Source organism: Nelumbo nucifera, chromosome 7 (genome assembly GCF_055504915.1).
Source record: "Nelumbo nucifera cultivar China Antique chromosome 7, China Antique-T2T, whole genome shotgun sequence".
NCBI lineage: Eukaryota > Viridiplantae > Streptophyta > Magnoliopsida > Proteales > Nelumbonaceae > Nelumbo > Nelumbo nucifera.
This window is the reverse complement of record NC_142655.1, coordinates 56,575,016-56,602,839: the sequence shown is the minus strand read 5'-3', so window position 1 is coordinate 56,602,839 and position 27,824 is coordinate 56,575,016. Positions and strand designations below refer to the sequence as shown.

Genomic DNA, 27,824 nt, shown 5'->3' with positions numbered 1-27,824 from the left:
ATTCGAATTCGGTTTGTTGAAATTGTGTTAGGCTTGAACTTAAGCTCGATTTCGAACTAGAGACTTGAACTTGAGCTCGGCTTGTTTTAAAGTTTGCAAGTTCGAGCACGATTCTGTTTAAACTTGATTACAAACCAATTTTTTTCTAAAAAATAAAATTATACATATAAAAACATTTTTTATTTTATATAAAAATTATTTATTATCATACATATAAAAAATAAAATATTTTATATAAATTATTATTATATATAATAAAAATTTATTTATTTATTATATTAGACTCGACTAGCAAACGAGTTTCGAAAGCTTTTTTGACGAGACAACTTCGAATAGGTCGTGAGAAGCTCGGCTCGTCGGCACCCCGGGTCATTACAAAAACGACTCGTTGACATCCGTAACTAACGCATGTAGATTAGATGAGACTAGAACGAGCGAGCGAGAGAGATGGAGACGGGTTTCGTGGTAGTTGAGAAGGTCCAAGGCAAATCAACTGTCACTCGTTGCTTCTCAAAATATCCCCTCAAATTCATAATACCCAGAAAGGTTCGTTTCGATTCTTTTTTTGAAAGCGTTGATCATGATTTTATTGGTCAATCACTAATCATCAGAACCATCTGATTTTCTCTACCCTGCTGATGGGTCTTAGGCGGGCTCCTCCAAAGCTGATGTTGTGTGGATTTACAGTCTCACCTATGGTGGGGGCATAGTTTCTGTATGTCCCTTTCCCTCCCTCTCTGTCTCTGTCTCTCTCGCTCTCCCCCTCCTCTGTTTCTCTCTCTAAATAGTATATTTTAACTAATTTTCTTTCGTATTGGGTATAGGGAGACTACATTTCATGTAGGCTGACTATCGGAGATGGCTGCAGCACCGTCTTAACAACGCAGGCTTCCACTAAGGTTTAGTGTTTTTATCACGACTTTAGTTGACTTTTAGTTTTCTATATTGATTATATGTCAGATATACGGTTCTAAGTTGGGTTTCCTTGTTGCATTTCCTCAGATCAATCTTATTTTTTATTCCTGAATCTCTTGATGGCTTGTTTTAATTCCATTAGTTCATCTTTAGTTGCTGGGATTTTCTGAATTTTTCTGGGTTATTTTTCTTTAATTATTTTGAAATCATAACTTAATCCTGGTTCAGGTATACAAGTCAGTGGGGTCGAAATGTTCGGAGCAATTCTTGGAGGTAAAATTTTCCTTAACCTAATTGAAAAGGGAAGGAAGCACAATTGTTCCCTTTCATGTTTTGTAGATTCATTATCGATCAAAAAATGTTTTGTAAATTCATCTTTGATTGTAAACCAACTGGTTATTAGAGATGTTTATCAGTAATGGTGGCAAATTTATGCCATGCAGTAGGCGCAAATTGGAAGCAATGCTCTTCTGGTTGTCATTCCAGATCCAGTGACATGTTTTTCTACAGCAAGGTACCATCAGAAGCAGGTCTTCAGAGTGGTTTTAGACTCAAGCTTGGTCATTGTTGATTGGATTACAAGTGGGCGCCATGAGAGGGGTGAAAAATGGAACTTTGAGTTCTATAAGAGCATCAATCACATCTTCCTAGAAGAAGATCAGCCTCTATTTCTTGATTCCGTAATTTCCTTATTTTCAATAATGCTTATGAATGTTATTACTTCTTAAGTGGTGTTTGCAGTAACAATTTTGAAGTTCTTGTATGTCTTCTTTTCCTTGGGAATTGATCATTTTTGTCAAATTTAGATTAGATTCTAGCAATAAACTATCACAAAAGAGATCGTTGAAGTGCACTACATAAGGCCATTATTATGTCTAAAGTTTCTGCTGTTTTTTATGTATTTATTTTTTGATAAGTAAGTTTCTGCAGTTCTTAGTTAAGACCTTCTAAGAAGAAATCATCATCCACATTTCAGGTTCTAATATTAAGCATTAAGCAATTCTTCTACTAATAAAATTAGAAAAAGAAAAGCCATTCTTCTGGTTTGATACCTAATGAAGTGATAACATAATTCTTAATCTTACAAAGGTAGTAAAATATGTCTGTGTGTGCATGCTTGTGTGGGTGTGTGTTTTGGTATTGTGACCATTTCTGAAAGAAAAAGTATGAGATCCAAAACCTTACTCCATCCTGGAGATTTAACTTTATAGATTCACATCCTTTCATAGCTTGGAACGAACACTTTTGAAGCTTTCAGCACTGCTTTCAGAAATGTTGTCTGTATTGTTTCTTGTTCTTAGCAAATGATGTAGTTCTTTTTTTCTATTTTTTTTTTTACTTCTGAACAAAATTAAACGGGAAAGGAATTTCTTCAAAAAGTTTTTATAGTGCGTTTCTCAAGCTTTCTTGCAAGCATCCAACCTTCCTTTCCCTTCTACCAGCACAGGCACAATGTAGTGGTGCACAAGGCGGGAATACAGGATGATACGATCTACAACCTTCATCTTGCAACTCAAGGGCTATAAAAACTGACAGTTAGTGGGGACATGGAATTGCCCATCAGGATAAATATGCATCTCTTGAAATTACAAACATATCTAACAATGATGAGCTAATATGTAATATCTCCTCATTGCAAGAAGCATAGATTTATTTAAAGTATCTATTGGCATCTGTGCCTGATTAATGGGAATGGTCCATCCAATGCATCTTAAATTCAAGGTTCTTGTTTTATTTCACAGTATTTTGGAGTTTAGAAATGTATTTCATTTCATAAGGCTTTTCCTATATAGCTTTATTTACTGAAGCAGGTGCTACTAGAGAAAGGAGGTTTTACCAGTATTGCTGAACGCATGCAAGAGTACCAAGTCATAGCAATGTTTATACTCATGGGGTATGTATCTTGTACTTCTGTTTCCCATTTTTTTTGTAAGAGAACTTACATATTTTTATAAATGATTTTCTTTATTTTATTAAAATTGAATGGTGACATGCATGATGCATTCGATTCTCATTTTTGCGTTGATGTAGACCCAAGTTGAAGAATGTTCAAAACCAAGTACAAGAAGATGTGAAGAGAATGATGTCTGACCAATTCTATGTTCCTTCAGGATGCCGCACGATAGTGGATTCTAATCATGTGCTAGCAAAACCAACCTTAATTGCTTCTTGCAGTACATTTGGTCCCAAGGTACATTTTGCATGTTTCTATGTCTTATAGGATCAACTTTAACTGTACTAGAACTTAGTTGCTGACTCATTTTGACTGGTGGCAAATGCAAACTGAGTTGGCATGATCACTCTCTAGTAGTCAAGTATAAGATTTTTACTATCTTATCTTTAGTGCAAATATGGCAATCTGAAAACTACTCAGATCATCCCTACAAAATAATCCTTTTTTAAACATGTTAATTGGAATCAAAATAACCCATTTTTTGTCAATTCAATTTTGATGTATTTCATTCAATACTTGAGTAATTCATTAAGATGATTAAGGACTATTGATTTCTACATCAGTGTTTTTTTTTTTTTTTTTTTGCTTTTTTAAAAGATGACTTTCATTAATAATAAAAAATGGGGCGGGGGATGTGACAAAATCTCCCATACTTCAACAGTAATATTAATTTTAATAATACTGTTGGGATCGATCTAAAAGCTACTCAGATCATCTAGGCTATAAAGCGGATGCTTGGCTTGGTTTTGGTGCAGGTCATAAAAGTTAAAAAAGAGTTGAAGGGGGATTTGGAGATGACGGTAAGAAGTGGGGAAATCTGTTGGAGACAAAAATCAAGGTGTAAGTGGTTAAAGGAGGGGGATGGCAATAACAAATTTTTCCATCTATTGGCAAACGAGAGGAAGAAAAATCTGATTCTAGGGTGGCGATTGATGGTGAAGAATTCAGTGATAAAGGGGAGATTGAGAGCATTTTAATCTCTTATTGGCTTTGTACACCAAGGTGTACACAAAGGCCTATGGTGGAAGGGTTACAGTGGGAGAAACTGCCCTCAGAGGTGGCGACAAGGCTTGAGGAACCTTTCTCTTTGGAGGAGATTAAGAGGGCTGTTATGGGTATGAGTGGTGATAATTCCCCAGGTCCGGATGGTTTCACTATGGTTTTTTACCATGAGTGTTGGGATTTGATTAAGGAGGATCTAAAAAAAGTGTTTGATGAATTCTATGAGAGAGGAAAAGTGGGAAAAGGAATGAATGCAACCTTTGTGTCGTTGATACCAGTGTGTAGGGGCTGCCTCTACAAATGTGTTCAGACCTATTAGCCTTAATTCAAGTCTTTACAAAATAGTGGCTAAGGTTCTTTAGGTGAGACTGAAATAGGTTCTTCATTGGGTGGTATCCAAGGAACAAGGAGCTTTTGTTAGGCATAGGCAAATTTTGGGTCAAACCCTAATAGCTAATGAAGCAGTGGAGGATTTTAGAAAATCAGGGAAAAAAAGGTTTTGTGTTCCAATTGGACCTGGAAAAGGCTTATGATCATGTGGACTTGAATTTCTTACGGCGAGTGATGGGCCAAATGGGTTTTGGTCAGAGATGGATAAGCTGGATGATGGGGTGTTTGGAGACAACTCACTTTTCAATACTGATTAATGGCTCCCCAAAAGATTTTTTCAAGGTTTCGAGAGGTTTATGACAGGGGGGCCCACTTTCTCTAATGTCGTTTACTTTGGTGGTAGAGATTTTCAGTAAACTTTTAAAGAGAGTGGATGAAAGGAATATCTTCAGGGGTTTTAGAATTGGGAGGGAAAGCCAAGTTGTGTCTCACCTTCAGTTTACAGTTGATACCTTAATTTTAGGTCAGTTTAGGGGGGTTCAAGATTGTAGGACTCTAAAAAAGATTTTAGAACTAGTTGGGAGAGTCTCAGGTATGAAAGCCAATTTGTGGAAATGTGGTATAGTGGGTCTTAGCCTGGAGAGTGTGGAGCTGGAAGAGTGTGTTGAAGTGTTGAGTGGCCAATTAAATTTCTAGGACTGCCCTTAGGCGGTAACCTAAGAGACGAGTCCTTTTGGGAGATCATTATTGAAAGGTTTGAGAAAAGGTTGGTGTCTTGGAAAAAGAACTACATTTCCAAAAGGAGGAGAATTACTGTGATCAAATCTACTTTGTCTAATCTCCCAGTCTAATTTTTGTCTGTGTTTAGGGCCCCAGGGAAGGTGGTGAGGAGGTTGGAGAAATTCATTATAGATTTCTTGTGGGATCCGGGGGATAGGGATAGTAAGAGTAGACATTTGTTGAATTGGGAAAAGGCGAGTAGTTCTAAAGAGCAGGGTGGTTTTGGAAATTGGTAGGATTCAAGAACAAAACATGGCTTTGTTAGGGAAGTGGTTGTGGAGATTCCCAAAGGAAAGAAAGGCTTTATGGCATTTGGTGATCAAAAGCATCCATAGGTTACACCCAAATGGTTGGGATTCCGGGTCTGCCAGGGGAGCAACCTTGAGATGCCCCTAGAGGTTGAGATTCCCAAAGGAAAGAGAGGCTTTATGGCATTTGGTGATCAAAAGCATCCATGGTTACACCCAAAAGGTTGGGATTCCGGGCCTGCCAGGGGAGCAACCTTGAGATGCCCCTAGAGGTCAATTCTGACTCTATTGCCTATTTTCATGCAAAATATAAGGTATGATGTGGTTTCAGGGAAAAGCGTAAGGTTCTGGGAAGATACTTTGGGGGGGGGCTCTCCTTTTTTGTCAAACCTTTCCAAGAATTTATAGGCTGTCCAACTATAAAAGCAGTTTAATTGTGGATTTGCTTACTGAATGCAGACAATGCTTCAATCAGGCTAGTCGAAGGTTGTGGCTGCAGGGGGTTCGACTATGGATGGGTTTGTGGCTGCAGGATGATGGAGGAGAATGCTGAAGGTTGAAGCCAAGGAATTTCTGCTTGAAGAGCTGAAAAACAAAGGAGGGGCGAGCTTGAAGATTAGGGAAGGGAAGAAGGCCACAGTGCTGTTGCAAGGTATGGAGGTGATTAAATGGTTCAGGGAGTATGTGAATGAGAAGGAATTGAGAACTCAATAAGGGAAGAGGTATGTTGTAGAATGCAGAAGAAACAGTAAAGGGGGTTATTTAGCTTTTTCTGAATATTTCGAGAAAGGAAGGAGGCAACTAGTCTGCTTTCCTGAAGGTAGACAGGGACTTGGATGGAAGAAAATCAATGGAATACTGGAAGAGTTTATCCAACATCTGGACACCTTGCGTTTGGATCTACTGAAGGAGAATGGAAAAACCAACAAAGTTTCAACTGAAGATGAAGACCAGGTCCAAGAGCTACTAGCCTTTGGACAGAACAGGCTGGTTGGCTATTCTAGGAGAGAAGAGTGGGAAGATAAATGTGTGGAATCCGGTTAGCAACTGGAGGAGAGTTGCAGACCTGCTAGTATTACAGATGATGTTAAAAGGGTTGTTTATTCTAACACCTTTTGAGAACAGTAAAGTGGTGCTTGATCTGACTGAAGATAAGTTAGAGCTCTCAGCTATCAGTTTTCAATCGGAATATGGTGCGATTACAATCTCTAAGTGGAACCCTTCATCTAACTCTAAAGAGTTCTTCACTGAGGACGAGGTGGTGGTATGAGTTCTAGGTCTGCCCTTTCATTTGTGGAAACAGGAAGTGGCCGCATCCATTGCACTGTTATGTGGTGGTCATCTTGCCAGAGCCTTTTGGGGGGACCTTCGATCAGCATCTCTTCTATTAAATGGAGTGAAACCAGAAGACATACCCAGAAAAGTGGAAGGCTGCTTCTACTCAGTTTGGCTGGCCTCCTCCATAGAAGCTACATTGTGGAGGGAGACTCGCAAGGAAGGGGATGAGAAAGTAGAAGAAGAGGCCTTACGTGGAACAAGGAGATTGGTAATCTCAAAGGTTGATGAATCCTTCACCGATTTGTGTAAGCAAAAACTGGAGACTTTAAAAGAGAAGGGGTAGATGGGTGGTCAACTACGTGGAGTGCAAGTTATCAGAAGGGAGGGTAGTAAATCTTATGCTTAGATGGTTAAAGGCGGCAAGAAGGATGTTTTAAATTTAAGTTATGAAGGAAGATTAAAGGTTTTAGACCAGTTCGAACCAAAAAAAGGGTGAACCTGAGCCGGGTGTCCTGGGCATTGAGTGTGAAGTGGTAAAGTCTCACGTGCCAATGCAAGTAAGCACGTGGGCCTCTAAAAATTGTTGGGCGTGTTAATGAAACCAAGGGTGGGCCGTGTTCTCAACTTAAGTCAGCCCAAATCAAGTCTCAATTAAAGAGGGCACTTGACTCACTTAAGTTACATGTGAATGGGAAGGGGGAGGCTCCAATAAATGGTAAAAACCATCTATTATCTTCTCCTTCAATCTCCTCTCGTATCCACACGCCAGTTGCAGGTTTGGCCACTTCATCGCTGCAATGGTTTCCGACCAAGAAGGTAAACCATCTTTCCCTGGATAGGAGGAATCCCAGAAGCATAAAACGGTGGGATCTAGACCTTGTTGAAGACAGTGATTACTTAGATGAAGAAGGTAGTGGTGTTGAAGATGCGACTGATACAGAGAGTTTGGGAAGTCTTGACCTGCAAGAAAACCTAGACATGCTCCAGGAAGGAAGTTTTAACACAGAGATCCTTTTTCTAGAAGGAAGCTCTCAAGAGGAAGATGCGGAGGTGAGGACGATTGGAATTTCAGCTTCGGCAGCCGGGCGTATCACCCCCCCTTTCCATGAGGGAGCAACTCCAACCTCTCAGACCATAAACGGAATCGGTACAAAGTCACAGGACTCTCCGATGATCTGTGAAGATAGGCTAGGAAGGAAGGAGAAGGAACATGCTTCTCCAGTGGTAAGAATAGACAAAGGTGAAATATTAACCTTAACCACTTCATTGCAACTGCCAACTAAAGGGATGGACGGGGCACCACCAGTAATGTCTTAGCCGCAAGCCTTATTTGCTCCTCTTTCTCCTACTTAGCAATTAGGTATGGGTGTCCATTCGGTTTTTGCTATTGATCTGTGTGTTCAACCTGTTGTAGATACTCTAATATCCCACTTGGGGCTTCCGTTAGGGGCAAACCCTAGGGAAAGTAGTTTTTGGTGTCCAATGGTGGAGAGGTTTCAAAAGAAATTGACTTCTTGGAGGAAAAACTATATTTCTTTAGGGGGAAGAATCATGTTGATAAGAGCCACATTAACTAACCTACCAACCTATTTCCTATCTGTGTTTAGGATACCACCTAGGGAAGCTAAGAAGCTAGAGAAGGTGATGAGAGATTTCCTCTAGGATCTGGGAGAAGGTAAGAAGGATCACTTGATAAAATGGGAGATCGTATGCCAGAATAAAGAGGAGGGGGGATTGGGGTTAGGGAATTTGATTAAAAAAATAAAGCACTCCTGGGGAAGTGGCTGTGGAGGTGGACAGTGGAGAGAGAGAGGCTCTGGCATGAGGTGGTGGGTAGTATTCATGGTTGCTTTGATAATGGGTGGGATGCTAGAGTATCACGGCAGGCAACCTTGGCAACTCCTTGGAAAGTTATTCATGGCATCCTTCCTTAGTTTCTTAGTTTTGTTAGATATGATGTTTGTAATGGTAACTTTGTTCTTTTTTGGGAAGATACCTGGGTTGGGGAGGCTCCATTGAAGGACCTCTTCCCTTCTTTGTTCCTTGTTTCAAGGTACAAAAAGGAGTCTGTCTCAAAGTTTTGCTCCTTTATGAATAATCCATTAACACCGAATTGGGATTTTGGGTTTCATAGAGGTCTAAGGGAAGAGGAAATTGTGTCCCTAACAAATCTGCTAAGCCTACTTGATACAGTGTGTTTGGACCCTTCTGAATCCGGCAAACGGATCTGGACACCCAAGCCAAATGGATCCTTCTCTTGCGCTTCTTTCTTTAAATCCATTACTCAATCTAACCCCACTCGGCCTTTCCCTTTTAAGGAAATCTGGTGTAGGCCTGTTCCCCCTAAGGTTTTGGCTTTTTGTTGGGAAGTGCATTATGGGAAAATAAACACCTTAGACATTCTACAAAAGGGAAGACCTTATCTTTGTCTTTCACCTTCTTGGTGTATCCTTTGCAAGTCACATGGTGAGGACTGTAACCATCTACTAATTTCTTGTTCATTTACTGCAGAGTTATGGGAGTGGCTCTTCTCATTGTTTGGGTGCAGGTTGGTTAGGCCAGCGGATGCAAGTTTGATTTTTGGTCCTGCTTTCCTCCCTTGGTAGCACAGTAGAGGAAGAATTATGTGGAGGTGTGCAAGAGCAGCGCTGCTTTGGTCCGTGTGGGAAGAAAGGAATACTAGAACATTCCAAGAGAAGGAGAGAAACTTAGAAGAGATGAAGGACTGCATTCCTCCCTTGGCAGCACAGAAGAGGAAGAATTATGTGGAGGTGTGCAAGAGCAGCGCTGCTCTGGTACGTGTGGGAAGAAAGGAATACCAGAACATTCCAAGAGAAGGAGAGAGACTTAGAAGAGATGAAGGACTGCATTCTAAATAGGGTGAACTTATGGCTAAAATCACTGGACTTATTCCATCATTTCTCATTTAGTGATATTTGGAGGAATTGGTTAGCAGTGGCTAATTGTTCATCTAGAAAGACTAAAGTGAGTTTGACTTGGGAACCCCCTCCTGAAAATTTTTTGAAGCTGAACTTTGGCGGAAGTAGTCTTGGTAATCCAGGTCTGTCAGGGGTGGGAGGGGTACTGTTGAATGAGGCTGGGAATGTGGTTCTTATCTACTTGGGGCCCATAGGAGCTGGAAACTCCACTAGGGCGGAACTTGCAGCTGCTATCCAAGGAGTACAGCTAGCTGTGCGGATAGGTGTGGAACATCTGATAATAGAAGGGGACTCCAAGGTGGTAGTGGGATGGCTACAAAACCCGGACTCTATAGTGTGGTGTTTTAAGAATGAAATTAAAAAATTCAACTGCCTGACAAGGAGCTTGACAGTGAGAATACAATGGGTGGGGAGATCTGCAAACTCTATGGCTGATGGTCTTGCAAAGCAAGGGATAAACAGGGAAAGCTCATATTGGGCTCAATTGTAGATTGAATCTGTTCCCTGTTTTCTGGTTTCTGTTTTCTGTTATCTGTTTTCTTTTGTCTTTCTTCCTGCTATTAGGAGAGGACGCAGCTCGTGCCTCTCCATGGGAAGCTTGTAATTGCATTAATTCTCTATTTATGAATCTTATCTCTTTACTCATAAAAAAAAAATTGTGGATTTGCTTCCCTTTGGAGAGAATGGTTCAGCATGAGATTTGGGTCTAAGAAGGCCATTAAGGGATTTTGAAACAAATGAGTTGGTCTCTCTTGTAACCCTTCTTGAAACCTGTGTTTTGTCTTCGTCAGGGAATGATGAGAGAATTTGGATCCCTAATACAAATGGTTGTTTCCCGTGTGGCTCCTTTTTTCATTCCTTCCCATTTCAGAAGCTCAATCTTTCTCGGTTAAAGAGGTGTAGGGCTGCCCGATTCCCCTAAAGTAAATTTTTTTGTTGGGAGGCTGTTAACCAAATCATCAACACCCATGAGGGACTCCAAAGGAAATGGAAACACTGGACTCTCTCTCCTCATGTGTGTGTTCTTTGCTGGAAGAGCGGGAAAAATACAAACCATCTACTGTTACGTTGTCCCTATGCTTCTAGACTATGTCAGCTATTCTTTTTGCTGTTTGGAAAAACTCGGGTGGCACCAGATGCAGTAGTAGATCTTTTCAAGTAAAAATTTTTTTGGTGGCTCCACTCAAAGACAAAAGGTTGTTTGGCAATGCATTCGTGGGGCGGTGCTATGGGGTTTATGGTGTGAAGAAATGCAAGGATTTTTGAAGAAAATTGTAAACCTGTAGAGGAAGTGTTCGAACTTACCAAAGGGTAGCCCACTGGGATGTGATGTGTGGGCCTTTTAAAGGGGTTTCTATCAATTATCTGCTTAGGGAATGGCAGGTGGTGACAGAGTTTCAGAATACTCAGCAACAAAGGATGGTTGTTTGGTCCCCTCCTAATCTAGAGGTGCTCAGACTCAATTTTGACGGTTGCAGCCTTGGAAACCCAGGGCCCTTGGGGGTGGGAGGAGTTGTTAGAAACCCTGAGGGCAGTATCATTTTAAGTTTCTCAGGCCCGTGGGACAAGGAAATTCCTCTAGAGCTGAACTTTTGGCCTTGGTGCAGGGATTAAAGTTGTTGGTTAGGCAGGATCTAAGGAATGCAGAAGTTGGAAGGTGACTGTCAAATGGTTATAGCTTGGATGACAAAGCAAAATCAAACTCTTTGGAAGCTCAGATCTTTAGTCAGAATGGCTCAAGCTCTAGATGCTGACTTGAATGCTTCATTCAAGTGGGTACCTAGGAATGCCAATATTTTGGCCAATTCTCTGGCTAAGGCTGGGGTTGGGGAATCTTGCTTAGATTGGGGATGCCCAGGACTGGCTACTAATGTGTAATTTGTAATCAGTGCTGTTTCTTCTTTGTTGTTTTTTCTTTTTCTCTGTTGTCAGATGTGGATGGCCTCTTGGGAGGCCCAGTTTTGTATGCTTCTTTGGCTGTACCTTTGTGTGCAGCTTGTTTTTAATGAATTTTCTCCGTGTTATAAAAAAAAAAGAATCTTTATCCTTTACTTTTACATGTGCATAGCACATGCCCTTACACTAGTCTCCATAAGATAATATGCTTAAACTTGTCAATTTGACTCAAAAATCAAAATGACTTATTCTTGTCAGTTCATTTTTTATATATTTCATACAATACATGAGTGATTCATTGAGATTATTAAGACTATTTGATTTCCTGACCAGTGTTCTATTTTTAGTTAAAAGAGTTGCTAAGAGGTATGACAAAATCCCCCATACTTTTACAAAGTTTGAAGTAATATTAATATTTAATAATACCATAGGATTTCCACCTATTTTGGTTTTCATTTGTTTAATAATTGCAGCTAACCATGACAATAATATGGATCATAGTCCAATTATGAAACAGCAGATATCTGAATTATATGCTGGGTTATTGGTTCTTTTTCATGCAGGGGATAGGTATGGTTGTTCGAATAGCTGCCTTGTCTACTGAATCAGTTTACAAATTTCTGCGGCATCAATTAGCTAGTCTGGAGCCCCTGCTTGGGGCATCTCCATATTACCAAACATGTGTTTAACCTTCAACTATTATGATTGTTGCCGTAACCTTCAACTATTATGATTGTTGCCAAGCATTGTTGTAAGTTTAATCTCATTTTTTAAATGCAAATATATTTCTGCAAATTTTTGTTTCAAGTCATTACAAACGTTTGTTATGACGTTATGATCAATAATAACGTTGACCTTTATGTTTACTTACGTGCAATGTAACTGTAAGGGCCATTACCCAATGATACCTCAGCTATCTAGGAGCTTTGAAGGGGCAGATTGGATATAGACCTAACCTTTGGTGATTTTTTTATGAACAACATGGTCACTTTCAGACTTGAACTTGTGTTCTTAGATTTGTGCAATGACCCCTAATGTGCAAGAAATCTGTGACATTGAAACTGGTAGATCGATAGGAATTATCTGTGCTTTATGTTTGTTTTTCATTTAGTTACTGTAACAACTTCTGAAGCAGATTAGGCAAAAAGAGAAAAAAAAGGAAGGAATGGAAATGATTGATAAGTTTTCCCTGCTATAGATAAACTGTTAGTTTTAATGGTTGAAAGCCCTCTATATCTTATATATTTGCCATGGTGAAATCGAATTGACCTAGCTTCTAATCCTATCTCTTATTGGAGGAGAAATCAATTGGTTGTAACCTTTAAGGAGAATATCTTAAATGTCATAGAAAATAGTCAGGTTCAGTGAATCTAATTTAGCATTAGACAGTAAATTTTATTTTCTGAAAAAATGAGATTGGCTACAGGACTGGGGCACAACTATTTTATGTTGTACCAAGGATTTACTTTGTCCAAAAAAGTCATAAGTATTAACTAAGTCATGACTTAATAAAAGGATGCTTCAATTTTTCATTGTACAGTTTTGCATTATGTCAAATCTAGTTAGGAAATCATGCTCGTAAAAGAATGGACTTTCTAACTCTTTTTTTTTAAGATAAATAAAAAAAATTTATTAAAATGGGAAAAAACAGGATACAAGGAAAGGTAATAAGCAATCACCCAAATGAAATGAAAACACCGAAAGGACAACCAACTAAAGCTTAACACCTTTGTATGCCAAACCCCCAAAAATCCAATAACCTTGACAACCAAGCTCCAAAACAAGCAAAAAGCACCGACATGAAACAGAAAAAGAAACCTCAAAGCAAAAAAACCATACAGCACCCAAAACAAAACAGAACCCCCACCCAAGACCCATAGCTACAAACCAGACCCACAGTGGGATTACAAACTACTTACTAGTTTTTTTATTACAATCTTCCTGGTTTCTTCTGGCTGCACTTTTGTTTTTCCTTACTTTCTTGTTGGGTCCAAGGCCAAACAAACCTCCTTTTATTCTTGCGAAAACCTTTGAAGCTAGATCCCTAATATTGTTAATAATTTGATTTATAAGGAGTAGTGTGGATTGTTTATATATCAAAGGCTTATTGGTCCAAAATAATCACCAGAAGTGTCTTTTAACTTAGGAATGGTTGAGCTTCAGGGTGCTTTCCTTGAGGCAAAGCCTCATATTCCATTTAAAACATTCAACTCCACGTGCACAAGAAAACTTAATTTGGAGTAGGGGTGATAATGGGCCAGGCTGGGTTTTGGGCCTATGCCATTAAATACATTATACTTAATATGAAATAATTTATATTATGTGTCATTTTCACCAATACGTTCTGTTTAATTCCATATCCATTATTAAATTATTGGCGTTTAAATCATTTCTTACTACTACCCATATCCTTTTGCTCTACCCCTTGCTTTTCTAGCCCCTTCAACTTGTAACAAATCACTTCTTATGGGTGCTGTTGATATTCTTCTATACACATTTCTACCACACTCATTTTCTGGACATTTTTTGATCAATAACTGTTAATTTTATTAAAATAGAGATGATAATATTGATTGCAAAGTTATAAAGCAGTCAATGAGAGATAAACTCTTTTATCTCTCCCCAACATCTCTTTCTTTCTCATTATTACAACTGAGCCCAAAATATTTTCTCTCCCCACCCCTTGTTTGGCTAAAGTATCTGCCAATGAAATAACAATTCTTTTGGTCCATTGTAGTCTCACTTCTATGACTTTTTTTTATTAATAACCTTGAAATTTTATTAATAAGAGCAAATATTAGTAAGCACAACAGATAAAAGTACAGATCAAAGTCTGTTAGAGATAAAACCTCTTATCTCTCCCCAAAATGTCTCATCTCCCTTGCAGTTGTTCCCAAAACAAAGAACCTCTCATCACCCATCAGCTACAGAATTAGCACTCCACTTAACCCGCCGTAGCCTTACTTCCATGTCTCTAGTTAACCACCTGAATCTCTTCCTTTCATTATTATGCATCCATTTTTTCATCCCCTCATCTTATAACCAGTTGATCACCAATTTTGAATCTCCCTCAACAAAGAGCTTGCTGATGCTCATTGTCCTCGCCCTTTGTATGCCTTCCATTACTGCCATCACTTCTTCTCTCAATGAATCTTCTTCCTCCAGCTGTCCCAGAATATAGAGCAATGATTTTGCCCTCGAATACCTGAAGGTCCTGGATTTTTCCCTCCTCACTTGTTTTTTGTTAGCCATCTGATTTTCTTCCTCTCATTGCTGTAGCTCCACATCTTTGCCTCCTAATTTTGTGGCCAGCCCACAACCAGTTCAGAGTCTTCTTCAGTGACTAACTTTCATATATTCAAGTTCCTTTCCCTTAGTACTCCTTCCAGCCTAGCCGTAACTTCTGCCCTTAGGGAATCACCCACTCCAAGCAGGCCTGTTTATAGAGCAATTATTTGGCCCTCACCATCTTCCCCAAGGTGCCATCAAAATTGAGTTTAATGAATTCTCTTTTTGGTGTAGTATAATAAGGATTGCTAACAACCTTTTTTGAATATGAGTTTACCACTTCCTTCCACTTCTAAAGATATCATTTATTGAGATATGTGAGGGTGCTTCCAAAGATTTCAGCCAATATGCCACTCTAATTGTAATGCTTTCAATTATGGATTCTTTGCTTCTTTCCTTTTCCAAGAAAGTTCTTGCATTCCTTTCTTCCTATATTGTCCAGCTTATGCCACCACCCTTGTGCATCTCTACATAATTATTCTCATTTTCTTTGGCCAAGCAAAAGTTGGTGGAGCAAACAAACTAGACATGCTATCCAGAGGATTCCAACTGTACCTAAACAAAGAAAAAAACGAATCCCAAATACACACAACAAAAGTATATGATATTAATAATTGATAGCAAATCTCACCATTGGCTTTACATAAGACACTACTATGAGTGGATAAATACCACTTAGGTCTCTTCTTTTGGAGTAGGTCACAAGTATTAATTCTCTCATGGACAACTTCCCAACAAAAAGTTCCAACCCTTGGAGGAATAGCTTGCACTATAACTCCCTTAACAAGAAAAGGCTGCATAGAGTTAGTGGATAGTTGAGTTAAGGTCGTAAAGAAAGAAGTGCAGGAAAGGAGCCCGAAAGAGGACCCTAAATCTGTCTATATGATTTAGAAGGGATCAAGATAGATCCTGTCTAGGTACTCCATTTAGATGAGTCCTTGTATATTCCCCAAGTATTTGATTTTTTCTTGCTAACAAGACATTGACATGTTATCATCCAATTGGAATATCATGGTGAATTTAAGTTTCTGCAGTTCCAGAAATTTGGGCAAGAGATGGAGGATGCTTGGAGTTGGAAATGGGAAGCTGATGGTTTTTTCACTGTTAAGTCCATGTTCCTTAATTGTCAGTTCAGGTCAGAACATTCTGGCTAGGCAAATCTGGAACTCAACTAGCCCCTCTAGAGTAAATTTTCTGATTTGGACAATGGTTTTAGACTAGTGTCTGACCAGAGTGAATCTGATGAGACGTGGCATTCAGATTCTGGATATTTCATGTGGATTGTGTGGTGGTTCAGCAGAATCTATTGAACACCTGTCTATTCATTGCCCAGTTTCGGCTTATATCTGGGGGCATTTCCTTAAGGCCTTGGAAGTCAGTTGGGTAATGCCAAATTCAGTGAAGGAACTGCTGTATTGTTGGAAAATTGAGGGCCTCAGCAAGAAAGGTAACTTGGTTTGGAACACTATTCCAGCAGCTGTTCTTTGGACTATTTGGACTGAAAGAAACAACAGAATTTTCCAGGGTAAAGCTAAAACTCCAGAGGAAATGGTGCAGAAAGCTGTGGGCAAATTATTGTCTTGGGTGTCGGCAACAGAGGATTTTAAAAATCAGAATATGCGGTCGTTGTTTAGTTCTCAGTCTTGGATGAGATTGTAATCTGAGGTGGCCCTAGGCAGCCTCTAATGGCCTAGGCTATATTGTGTTGTTCTTTGATTTAATAAAGTACCTTACCTTTTACACACACAAAAAAAAAGGGCATGAGATGGAATTCTTTCCCTGTAGCAAAGAGAAGGAAAGATAAATGTTTAGGGGTAAAATGAACCGAAAGGATCCAATACATTACTCTATCTTCTTTAGACAGGTCCATAAGCATGTCTGTGAGATTCACAACACTGTACAAGGGGTGAAGCTCCACATGGTGAAAGAAATTTGAAGCAGCCTTCACAGATTAACAGTGTCAAAGATGAACATAGAAATAAACGAAGTGTCAAGATGAATGCACATATTTTCCATCATTGATCTTTTCTTTTGTTTTTTCCTTTTTTGGTCGTGATCAGTAACAATGATTGGCATAGCTTTATTTATGATGCACGAAAGGACTTTGATAATGTTACCACTTTGATTTAAGGTTTGGGGACAAAAGAAAACATTGGATCCTAATCAAGGGAGTCGATTAATGAAATACCTAACCATTCAAATTAGTGTTTGTGACAAAGACAAGCAGCCAAGCATCATACCCGTTCCATGTGATGCTGAAGACATACCTCAGCATTTAAACAAGTGATTTGGTGACAAAACTTAAAAATACCAGGTACTTTGTAAATTATTAATGCACATGATTTTCTGCAGTGTGTTGGATAAATACTTGACCTTTTAGACTGAAGCTTCTCTGTTGTAGAACATTTAGTATGTGATGCATGAAAGATGATGTGTGATTAGTCCGCATGCCAATGAGCTTGATAGAGTTTGAATGCATCTTTGCAGCATTGCGGCAAATATCTTAAGAATCTTACTTTGTTTACGCTAGGGCATACAGTGATTGTTGACATCAGATTCTGAGATTTGATCCTTGCGCACTTCATTAGTTTCGGTTACATCTGGTTTGTCTCTGTATTCTCTCTGATTTTGGAACCTACAGTGATGTATCTGGGAGTCCTACATCCCAGGACCAAATGTTGACCCACCAAGGTTGGTGAGTTACAGATCAAATGGTCATTGTTGTATGGAGCATATTTGGGCTTGGCGGCAAGCATGAATCAACCAGGTTTTTTTATTTGAAAGCATTTCTGAATACATCCCCACCAATACCTTTGCTGTATTGCAATTGCAGTTGAAAATGCTTATTGGGTCTTGCTTCTTTATCATTCCACTTCCTGTTAGGTTGGTCTCTTTTATATATCTGATTTTCTTGGGTAACTATATATATGATCTGTTCTGTAGGACGAGTTGAATTGTCGGTCTAACTTCCTAGGCAAATGCAATTGTTTTATGTCCGTTGGCACCCGGCAAGCAAATTGGCCTTTCTGTACACGCTCAAGGAGGCAGTTTTGGAACTTGAAAGTCATCTTTAGCTTATACCCATAATTACACTGTAAAAAAAAAAAAGGCTCGTCCATTAATTACGTCCTCGCCACAAAACGATATGGTTAATAGGGGTGCTCATAAAAAACCGAAAAACCAAACTGAACCGAGCAAATCAAACAAAAAAATGTAGTCAACTGAATCAATTGGTTTGGTATTTCTAGAAAACTGAAGAACCGGTTTTGTTTTTGGTTAACCTAGAAAAAAACAGGCAGTTAACCAAATCAACCGATATATATTTATATGTATATTATATATATATTTTTAATGTCTCACATGTTATCTCTATATTAAATAAATATATGTATTATATATAAATACATACATATATTATATTTATAGTTATTTATTTATATTTATCTATTTAAAAAATAATATTTATTCATAGTAATATTTTATATATTTATTTATATGTTATAAGTATAAAAAACCAAAAAACCGAAGAATCAAACCAGTCAAAAACTAAAATTGATCAACCGGGCAACCGGTGGTCAAGGTTCAAAGTATCGACATGTATCGGTTTGTATCGGCCGATGTGTTTCATGCCGATGGCTTCCCGATATGCCCATACAGGGGTTGTATCGGGTCAGCCACTGGTTCAGAGGGTAGCCGGGCCTTAAAGTGGCCCCTCTGAACCAATTTCAAAAAAAAAAAGTGAAACGGAAAAAAAAAAGCACCGACACGGGCAGCCTGTGTCTATATTTAGAACCTTATTGGTGGTATCAGTTCAATTTCGGTTTGGAGATATAGAAAAACTGGCAGGACTGGTTTGGTTTCAAAAAAACCCCTATGGTTTGGTTAATCGAATCATGAGCACCCCTAATGGTTAATTGCTTAATTGCTTAATTTTGGATAAAAATTAGCACTGGGGCACTTATATCACTGTGGTGCCAACCATCCATTAGATGGCCCTGATTACCACTGTAACTAGTTGTAAATAGTTTCTCTTGATCCTTGAATTTGTTGCATCTTCTTTGACCGGAACAGAAAATTAATCTTAACAAATAACAAAAATCAATGGAAAATGTAGTCCTACCTTTCTTGATCCCTGAATTAGTCGTATGCATCAGAATCTACCCTATTTCATTCATAACATGAACCGAGCAAACAATATTCTAGTGTCAAGTGTAGTTAGCACCATTCAGATCACAGGAATCATTTTGCATTTGCTGCTACCCTTGGACCCGTTAAATGCATTACAGAATATGCAATGGTAGATTTCAAGTGGGCCGGGCAGCTGCCTCATATTCTTACTTTAAGTTCTAATAATTAAAAAAAAAAGATTTTTTTTAATTGTTTTTAAGGGAGTGAGTGAACACAGTGGGATTATTCCCACGGCTTCTTCAAACGAGAGCATATTAATCTGATGACTCAAATACATTAACCCAGCCCATTGGCCAAGAGATGAAGAGATAGACCCACCATATTTCTTAATCAGATGCCAATATGTAAAGCCTTGAATATATATATACACAAAGGAATTGGAAAAGGCAGCCGAATGCCTATACTGAACTGCCTGAACCATACTTATAATAAGCTTGCATATATGGCATCCACAAAGTGATGCTTCTTGGCTCCGGTGTGGGTGCTTTCTGATTCCAATAACAACAAACAAGGACACCACCCCTGTATTTAGATGATTAGATCTGTGCCTGCTTTAAAAGGGTATAGACCAGAGTATGATATATATGCTGGTCAATGGCAATGAATGGCCTATGGTTTTGTTTTTAATGGTTCTATTTTTCCTCAAACAGCAACATGACACCATAAATGTCGTCTGCAACATTTCTATTAGAAACCTGTTTGCTGAGGCAAGGCAATGCCCATGTGGCATTTAAGTGCTTACTGTGCTTTTACTCTTGTTATTAAAAAAAAAAGCTACTCATTTTTCAACGCCCTGTAACACCAAAACCGTATTTCCACCAACACTACCAGAGCTGGTGAGATGTTCTGTTTTGGAGTAAAACAAGGGTTAGCAAACATGTTCTTTTTGCCTGTGTTTCCTCCAACATGCTGATGTGGAAAAATCATGCAGTGCAACAATCAAGACGCAACCATGCCAAACACCATCAAAATATGCACATTTTCAGATGGCTTATAACCTCATTAGCTACCTTGGTCAACCAAATTAGAGAACTTGTTAATCGGGTGAATATACTAAGGCAGAGAGACCAACAGATGTAGGGCCATTCCTGAAAGGCTGAAAGTCGGTGCTTATTTTCAAGTATTAAAGCACAGGAAGAGCATGACTTTTTCATGTTCTTATTGTAAAAATAAGCACTTATTTTATATTGAGTGTTTGATAGTCTTTTTCTACAATAATCACTTAAACAAGCATTTGTGATTATTTTGTCTTTCATTTTCTTTCAAAATTTCAAAATATACCCTTATGAAAGTACTTTTACTAAATAACTTTTGTAAAAACATTTTTATGAAATCACTTTTACAAAAGCATTTTTACGAAAGTACTTTTATGAAAGTATTTTTGTAAAATTCAACTAAGGATAATTTTATAAGTGATATTTTAAAATTCAACTAGGGATAGTTTTGGGAAAAAATCGAATAAATGCTTATTGTTTAAGCACTTTAAAAAAGCTGGAAATTTGGACAAAAAATAAGCCCTTATTTTTAAAATAAGTACTTATTTTGGGTCTATTTTTCAAACACCAATAAGTGCTTAATGATGTGCTCCCAACCCAAATAAGCACATATTTTTAAACACTACCAAACACGGCCGTGCTTAAGTTAAAAATAAGTGCTTAAAAACAAGTGTTTATTCGAATAAGCACTTATTTGCATTTGACAGCCAACTTTTTTCAAGTGCTAAAAAATAAGCACTTACTTTGTATTGGGTGTTTGGTAGTTTTTTCCTCTCATAAGCACTTAAATAAGCATTTGTGATTATTTTGTCCTCCATTTTTATTCAAACTTTCAAAGTATACCCTTTGAAAACACTTTTATAAAAACACTTTTATAAAAGTACTTTTACGAAAGCACTTCTATGAAAGTACTTTTATGAACACTTTTACAAAAGCAGTTTCATAAAGTATTTTTACAAATGCACTTTTGAGAAAGTACCCTTAAGAAAGTACTTTTATAAAGTGCTTTCATAAAAGTTCTTTCGTAAAAGTGCTTTTATAAAAGTGCTTTCGTAAAAGTGCTTTCATAAAAGTACTTGTTTAAAATTCAACTAGGGATAATTTTGGAAAAAAAAGTTGAATAAATACTTATTGTATAAGCACTTAAAAAATGCTGGAAATTTGGGCTTAAAAAATAAGCCCTTATTTTTAAAATAAGCACTTATTTCAAGCTTATTTCCAAAATACCAATAAGTGCTTAATGGCCCAAATAAGCACTTATTTTTAAGCACTCCCAAACATGGCCTAAGTGCTTATTCAAATAAGCACTTGTTTTTAAGCACTTATTCAATAAGCACTCCCAAACATGGCCTTAAATAAGCCTTTTATATGAAGTGTAATCTGTTGAAAAAGGGGATGTTCTCCAATGTATATTGTTTTTCTTGTTGCAAGTTTCCAAAACAAATCAAAACGTTTGAAAATAAATTAGTTCTCAAAACAAAAAACAAAATATGTTGTTGATTGTACAAGTTTTTTGTTTCCAAAAATGTGATCTTGAATTACCAGTTTAAAGAATATGTTTTCGTTTGGTAACTTGATATCATGTTTCATAAATCATACAGTATCGGCATCCAAAATTTGTTTTTGTTTTAAAAACAATTATTTTGATGGTTTCAGAAACATAAATTGTTTTCTGAAACAAAACGAACTTTTTTTTTTTTGCTTCTCAAAACAAAAAACAAACGGTTCAAGATTTTTTTTCTTCTTTTTTTTTCAGATGGAGCAATTTTAAAAACAAATAAATACAGAAACGCTCATGTTTTAGAACACACCCTACGATTACAGCAAGCTTTATAATAGGTAGGCACAAGGATATGGGGAAATAAGTAGAGGCTAGAATAGAATCACATTTCATTTCCTCCCATCAAATTGAAAACGGCTCCTATGCTGGATTCAAACAGAGCAATATACCACTATTCCAATTGCATCATTGAACTTAAAGGACTTGACACTCTTAGAAGCAAAGTGTTCCATGTAAATTCCATAAAATGCACAAGATGAAAAAACACAATACTTGCATGATGGAGTATCTCAGACAACAACAGGAGGAAAAAGGGAAACATGCTAAATTATCACTGCAGTTCATGCTTGTCACTGGCATGAGATGAGGATATTGAGGTCCACAGTTCATGCATGAAATGAGATATAACAAAAGAAGGTCCCAAGAATAAACCTTTAGGTTCATCTATCAAATGTAATGGCTGAAAATACAAGAGGATAGTGAATACAAAATTAACAATAAAGAATAGAATGGATGATGGATGATATATAAATATGCCAATTCTCTCACAAAAAAAAAAATTATACCTATACCTTTCTAATTCACACATCAGATTACAACATCTATAAAGTACTTACCCATATAGGATGGACAAACCTCTAAGTTCATTTAAATCTAACTGAACTTAGATCAGTAAAGTTCCGAACTAGAAAGTAATCTCACAGGGTGCATGAAATGTTCTTCCACGACATATAGCTTCTAAATTTTCTCCCGCATAAGAGCAGAGGGGTGAGATCTCTACACCTGGGTTCAACATAAGAATCCAAAGAAGCAAAAAAAGGTGTTAATATAGAGATAATTAAATTTTAATCAAATCTTGTTTGAGAGTCTATTTCTCATACACTATGTTAGTCTGTTTGCAATAGTTTGAGTTTTAGCAATAAGCACTTGTAGCTTCCCCATTTACACATAAAACCTAAAAGGATTGAGTGCTCAAGAGAATGTTGATGATATAGATAGGGCCAGGCTTTCAGGGGTGTCTAGCACTTCGCTTTTATGATTTGTTGGGTGACATCTGTCACAACCCATGACATGAGCATGAAGGAATTAAAACAGCAAAAATTACCAGTTGCATATAATGGCACTGAATGTGTCAAGAAGCCACCTGCTGCAACCACCCAACGAGTGTGAAGACGGAGAACAAGCAAACGAGCACTATCGGGGGTATCAAAAGTTGACCCATTGGCATTTTTAACTGGTGCAAATTCCTCTTCACGTAAGACCTGATTATAGGAGTAAATCATTCCAAGTCCCAAAAAATTAGTGTAAACCAAAAATGGGCATTATTTCACTTCTGAAATAAAGGATGAAGGAGGACTGTAGGGGTTGGAAGGGAAGAAAGGGATCCACCTCAAAAAGAGCAGTTGAAGGAGCATATGTGAATGCATCAAATATGAATTGTTCCAACTTTAATCCCACGGTATATCCATGAATTGAAGGGATTTTCTTCTCAGCAAGGTGGAAACTGCATTCAATTGCATGGTACCAAGTTTTCCAGCATTAAAATAAATATTAGCAAACGAGTCCAAAAGTCTTCAAGAAAATGTCAATAAATATGAAACTGATTTATTCTGATAAATATTACAAAAAGAAACAAAAAACTTGCTCTGACCAGAAACTTGTTTAGCGATCCCATCTTAACTATAAAGAGAAATGAAGAAAAAAAAATTCCACAAACAAGAAAACAAACTACATCTATGATATGGGCATGCAATGCATTTAAACTTAAGAATTTATAGAGCAACAGAAAACTGCATGAAAAAACTTAAAATTCACAATGAACTGATCATAGATCCATAATTTTCATCCAAGTATAATAGACATATGGAATAGAAAGATAATTTAAGCAATATCCACTATTGACCCTGTAAAGCAATGACCAAATATCAGAGAAGCATTTCTTCATTTGTTGAATCTTTTACAGAGGTTTGTGCTGTTATCATCCATTCTGTTAAAGAAAAACAATTGGATTTTTTTTTTCTTTTACAAAACAGTGGACAAAAGTTTATTAACATTAGGGGAACAAGAAATACATTCAAGGTTTTAAGTGTTGGGTTGACAGCTTTTGTATAAGAGATAAAAACTAGTGTCTAGATAACATCACAAGAAAGTTTGATAATGTTTCAAAAAAGTCCCTCTTTAAGGAAATCCTTCCTACAAGCAACCCAAAAGTAAAGGATTCTTACTGTAGAATGATATATAAAAGAGAACCAACATCCCAGGAAAAAGCCTTCACAGTTTTCCACCCTCTAATTCATGTCACTCATGCAAGTTTCTTTCTTTTTTCTTTTTCTTCATCTATCTTTTCTGTGTTTTTTTTTTTTTTTGGGGGGGGGGGGGGTGCAAGTTTGTTGTTTCTAAAACCTTCATTGCTGATGAGTCATGTGAGTCTCTTACCAATGGAATATGGTGTTCTATCTTCTTTATCAATCCTCCATCAGCATCTACATTAAATTGAGAGGTGAAGCTAAAGGATTTTTGTTGCTTCCAGAATTCATGGGCTGCCAAGCGTGAGAATGCAGATTCAAATCTGAGAGCAGTCACTTTGTGCAAAAAAATGCCAAAGGTCAGGACTGTATCCAGCCACCCCTCCCAAGACCCAGATACCTAGGACCAACATTAGGGAATGGCCTTTTACTAGAGACTCTTCTAATTCCAGCTTTCGGTCCACCCTGAATTGAATATGTTTCTAAAGTTGGAACATTGTTATAATTGTTTTATAATTTGGTGATGTTTATATTGGTGCTATCATCACCCTATTACTTGACGTCAAGGATCAAAATTTCAATATACCCTGATACACCGGCTGGTGTGTCACAGGTGTTTCGACCCCTTGCTTTATTTTTTCAGTTTTTTTTTTTTTTTTCAAAAATTGGCTAGTGCAGTCGATCTAAGGCCTGCCTACCCCCTGAAATGTCTCAAGACCCCAAAAGCTGCTTATTTGGTGTATTTGTGATCTATCAATATGATATGTATTGGCTAATACGTTGTGAAATTTTAATCCTTTCTTGGTGTACCTCTCTTTTTCATTTTAATAAAAATCTTCTACGCTTTACTATCACAATGCTGGACAGCTGGAGGGGTTTTGTCAAAATGGTGTAGTTTCTGATTCTTCAGATGAAGCATCTTCCTTGGGCAGTGATCCAGAAGAAAGTTTGGATAGAGTGATCTAGATGTATACCAGTCCTAACAATTCTTCCATATCCATTAAGCAATTTCTGAAATTAGATAGAATTAGGTATGGGAGTCACAGGACAATTAAGTACTTCAGGCAATTGGATGTATGTGAATGGCTATAGTCTTATACTCTTATAGAGCAAGCTGAATGGATCTGTGCAAAGAAGATAATGTAGTGGGTGCTCTGGTTTTGAGGATACTAACATAGGAGCTAATTTCCTCCAAGGGAGTGTCATATCTATTCAATTTGCTTGGCCTGGGGAAGGTGGTGGGCAGGAAGATGGCCATTAAAGGTTGGGGAAGAGGCAAGTGTAGAATAGCAGTTTGTAAATAAGTACCATTGCTATTGTTTTTGGTTGTTCTTGAGCAGAGTGTGTTACAGAGTGAGGTGGTCACTGTAGGTAGGGATCTTTAGATTCCTAGAGAGGTGGGTGCAAAAGGGATGGGCTTTAGTTAGGCTCTTCCTGACAAATGGCAATCCTTTATTTGCAATAATAAAATGAATGAATAAACTGTGGACCTAGTGACACTACACAAATATTAGGTTCTTTGAACATTCAGTTCCCATAAAAGTTTGCATTTGGAACACACACACACACACACACACGAGAGAGAGAGAGAGAGAGAGAACACTGACATGCTGTCTTTCTCAAGGCCATTTGCCACTTGATTTAGAAAATCCAAAGTAAACATATGTAAGCACACCTGGAAAGCACACAACAAAAAAGTTTGAGAACTCAACATAAGATAAGTAATCTTAGACTAGAAAATTCTTGGGAGGATCTCTTAAGAACACAACTTCATAGAGCACAAACACGACTTTCTATAGTTCAAAAAGTTGACAAAACATTAATAAGGAAGCTTAGCATGCAGTTAGTGACAGGCTAATACTGCCAAACATCCTTAACTTAAAACTTCTTAGGAACAATTCACACTTAAATTTCAAAAGGCTAAAATCCTGTAACTTGGAAATGAAAGAACCAAACCTACACACACACACACACAGGATTGGGGGACAAGAAAAAACAGCTGAGATCACTAACTGCCCACTCTATGTTTGCAGTACCTGAAATATCTACATGTTTTCCATGAAGAAATTGAATGAATGAATTCACCTTTCTACTGCCTTTCTACTGAAACAAGCTTAAGGAACTACCGAGTAAAATCCATGGTAGACTGATAATGCAAACTTCCAAATTGTCAGTAACATGAAATGCAAAGAGGAAATTGTGAACACAATATCTTAATTGAAAAACCATGCAATTTCACCCAGCAAGGATGGCAACTAACATACATGATATCACACTCATCTCTTTAAACATCACTGTGAAATTTTGGGCTTGAAAATGTATGCACAAGTAACATAGAATTACAATCAAGGCTACTGATACTAAATCAAAGACGATGGACGGAAACTATACATTACTCCAACAAAAGCGAAGCCGTCCAGTCTCTTGATTGATTTCAGAAGCCAGCATTGGATCTAACTCACTATACTCAACCACAGCGAGAGGGCCACCTTTACCTCGTCGGACAAAAACACCAACCTTTTCTTGTGGGTATGCCTGCTACAAATTAAATTTTTGAAAGTATATTAGTAAATAATTTGACCATTTTGATAAAATACAATGGTAGTAACATTCTGAAGTAATAGTAAATAGATACAGGTTACCAACATAAGTAATGCAAGCAATCCATATACATTACAGCATTATAGAGTTTAGTAAAAATGGCTTCTAAATGAGTTTTTTAAGTTTAAAATAAGAATCATATATAGTTGTTTTCTGCAGATTCTTGTATTTGCATCTTCTGTTTGTAAGGATCAAAAGTGCTACACTAGCATTTGATAACAAAGTCATTAAGTACTTCCTGGAGAAGATAGAGGCTACAACTGTGGAAGTCATATACCTTCTACACATCAGACCCAAGGTTTAAAATGTTGGTATTGGTGGGAATGAAAGTCATCCAAATATAGGAAATATGTTGGAAATGTTGTATGGAAATAGTGTATAAATTATAGACTATTTTTTTTTCTTTCTTTTATTCCTTCCTTTCTTTCTTCCCTTATTCTTTTCTTTCTTTTATTCCTTGTCTCATATTAAAACACATGTAAGGAGATAACCATCTACAGCCTTGTCTATGAAACTTGGTTGACTATGGCTCCTTACTCCATCTTAACCCATAAAATCACTATTTTACATGTAAGGAGACAATTATCTACAGCCTTGTCCATGAAACATGGCTAATTATGGTTCCTTATTTCATTTTGACCTTGAAAATTATGAGTTTGTGTGGGGTAAGTGTTAAGAGTGTAAGGGCATTCCTGTCCTTTTATGAATATTTGTATTTGGATACCTATTCAAGGGCACATTTGTAATTTTGCTTGTGAAGTAAAACGAAAAGTCTCTTGGTGTGAACAATAACACACCAAGCATTCTTGACACTTTCTTCTTCTTCTTCTTCTCAACATCTCTAAACCTTCCAACTTGGTATCAAAGCATCTCACGATCAAGGAAACTATCTGCTGTTGATTGTGACTCACAGACAGGCCTACTGGCGTCAGCATGGCGCCGGTTGACGTCAGTAGTCCGTACAATCAGCGACATCCTCATGGGTTTTTGATGATCATTGATTCACCTTGATTTTAGGGGAATTTTGGTATAAGTTTCATGGTGGTTTGAAGCTGTTTTAGATTTTTCTTGGATTTTTTGGATGAAAATTGGCGAAAAATCCAGATCTAGAGTTTAGGGCTTGCATGCTAGTATGGTGGGTTGGTTGCTGTTGAAACCTCTTGTATTTGAGTCATGGTAAACCCTTGGAACTATAGGAAATAATCCTGAATTTTTTGGAGCCCTAAAACCTTTTTGGGAATTATTTTTCTTCCCATGTTTTGTCGCCAGTACCTACTTTTCTTAGTTTTTAGTTGTAACTCGTGTCTAACCTTGTGGGAAAGGTGTTTGGGAGTTCAGCTAGTGTTGGAATATTGTGGTGCTGGTGAGAAATATTTTTTTTTGG

The 27,824-nt window shown here is 37.6% G+C and overlaps 2 protein-coding genes across 3 annotated transcripts in view; one reads left to right on the top strand and one right to left on the bottom strand.

Annotated features, from left to right (window-relative positions):
• The first annotated feature begins 300 nt into the window (after positions 1–300).
• URED (urease accessory protein D) lies at positions 301–17,499 on the top strand. Of its 2 annotated transcripts, XR_735554.3 has the most exons (9): positions 301–546; positions 650–715; positions 825–899; positions 1,144–1,188; positions 1,362–1,595; positions 2,727–2,809; positions 2,947–3,106; positions 11,906–12,093; positions 17,161–17,499. XR_735554.3 is itself a non-coding variant. In XM_010262330.3 (8 exons), the coding sequence occupies exons 1-8, from the start codon at positions 448–450 to the stop codon at positions 12,029–12,031; spliced, it is 888 nt and encodes a 295-aa protein (XP_010260632.1). In that variant the 5' UTR covers positions 301–447; the 3' UTR covers positions 12,032–12,208. The 2 variants fall into 2 exon arrangements, 1 of the variants encoding a protein (XP_010260632.1); XM_010262330.3 differs by lacking the exon at positions 17,161–17,499 and having other exon boundaries at positions 11,906–12,208.
• Positions 17,500–21,998: 4,499 nt separating this feature from the next.
• LOC104599693 (UDP-N-acetylglucosamine diphosphorylase 1-like) overlaps positions 21,999–27,824 on the bottom strand; it is a 42,053-nt gene continuing 36,227 nt past the window's right edge. The window contains exons 11-15 of the mRNA XM_010262329.3: positions 26,231–26,374; positions 25,447–25,514; positions 22,983–23,097; positions 22,699–22,855; positions 21,999–22,376 (exon numbers count right to left, since the gene is read on the bottom strand). Of these exons, the coding sequence (XP_010260631.1) occupies positions 22,279–22,376; positions 22,699–22,855; positions 22,983–23,097; positions 25,447–25,514; positions 26,231–26,374 (582 nt within the window). The 3' untranslated portion in view covers positions 21,999–22,278. The remainder of the gene's footprint in view (positions 22,377–22,698; positions 22,856–22,982; positions 23,098–25,446; positions 25,515–26,230; positions 26,375–27,824) is intronic.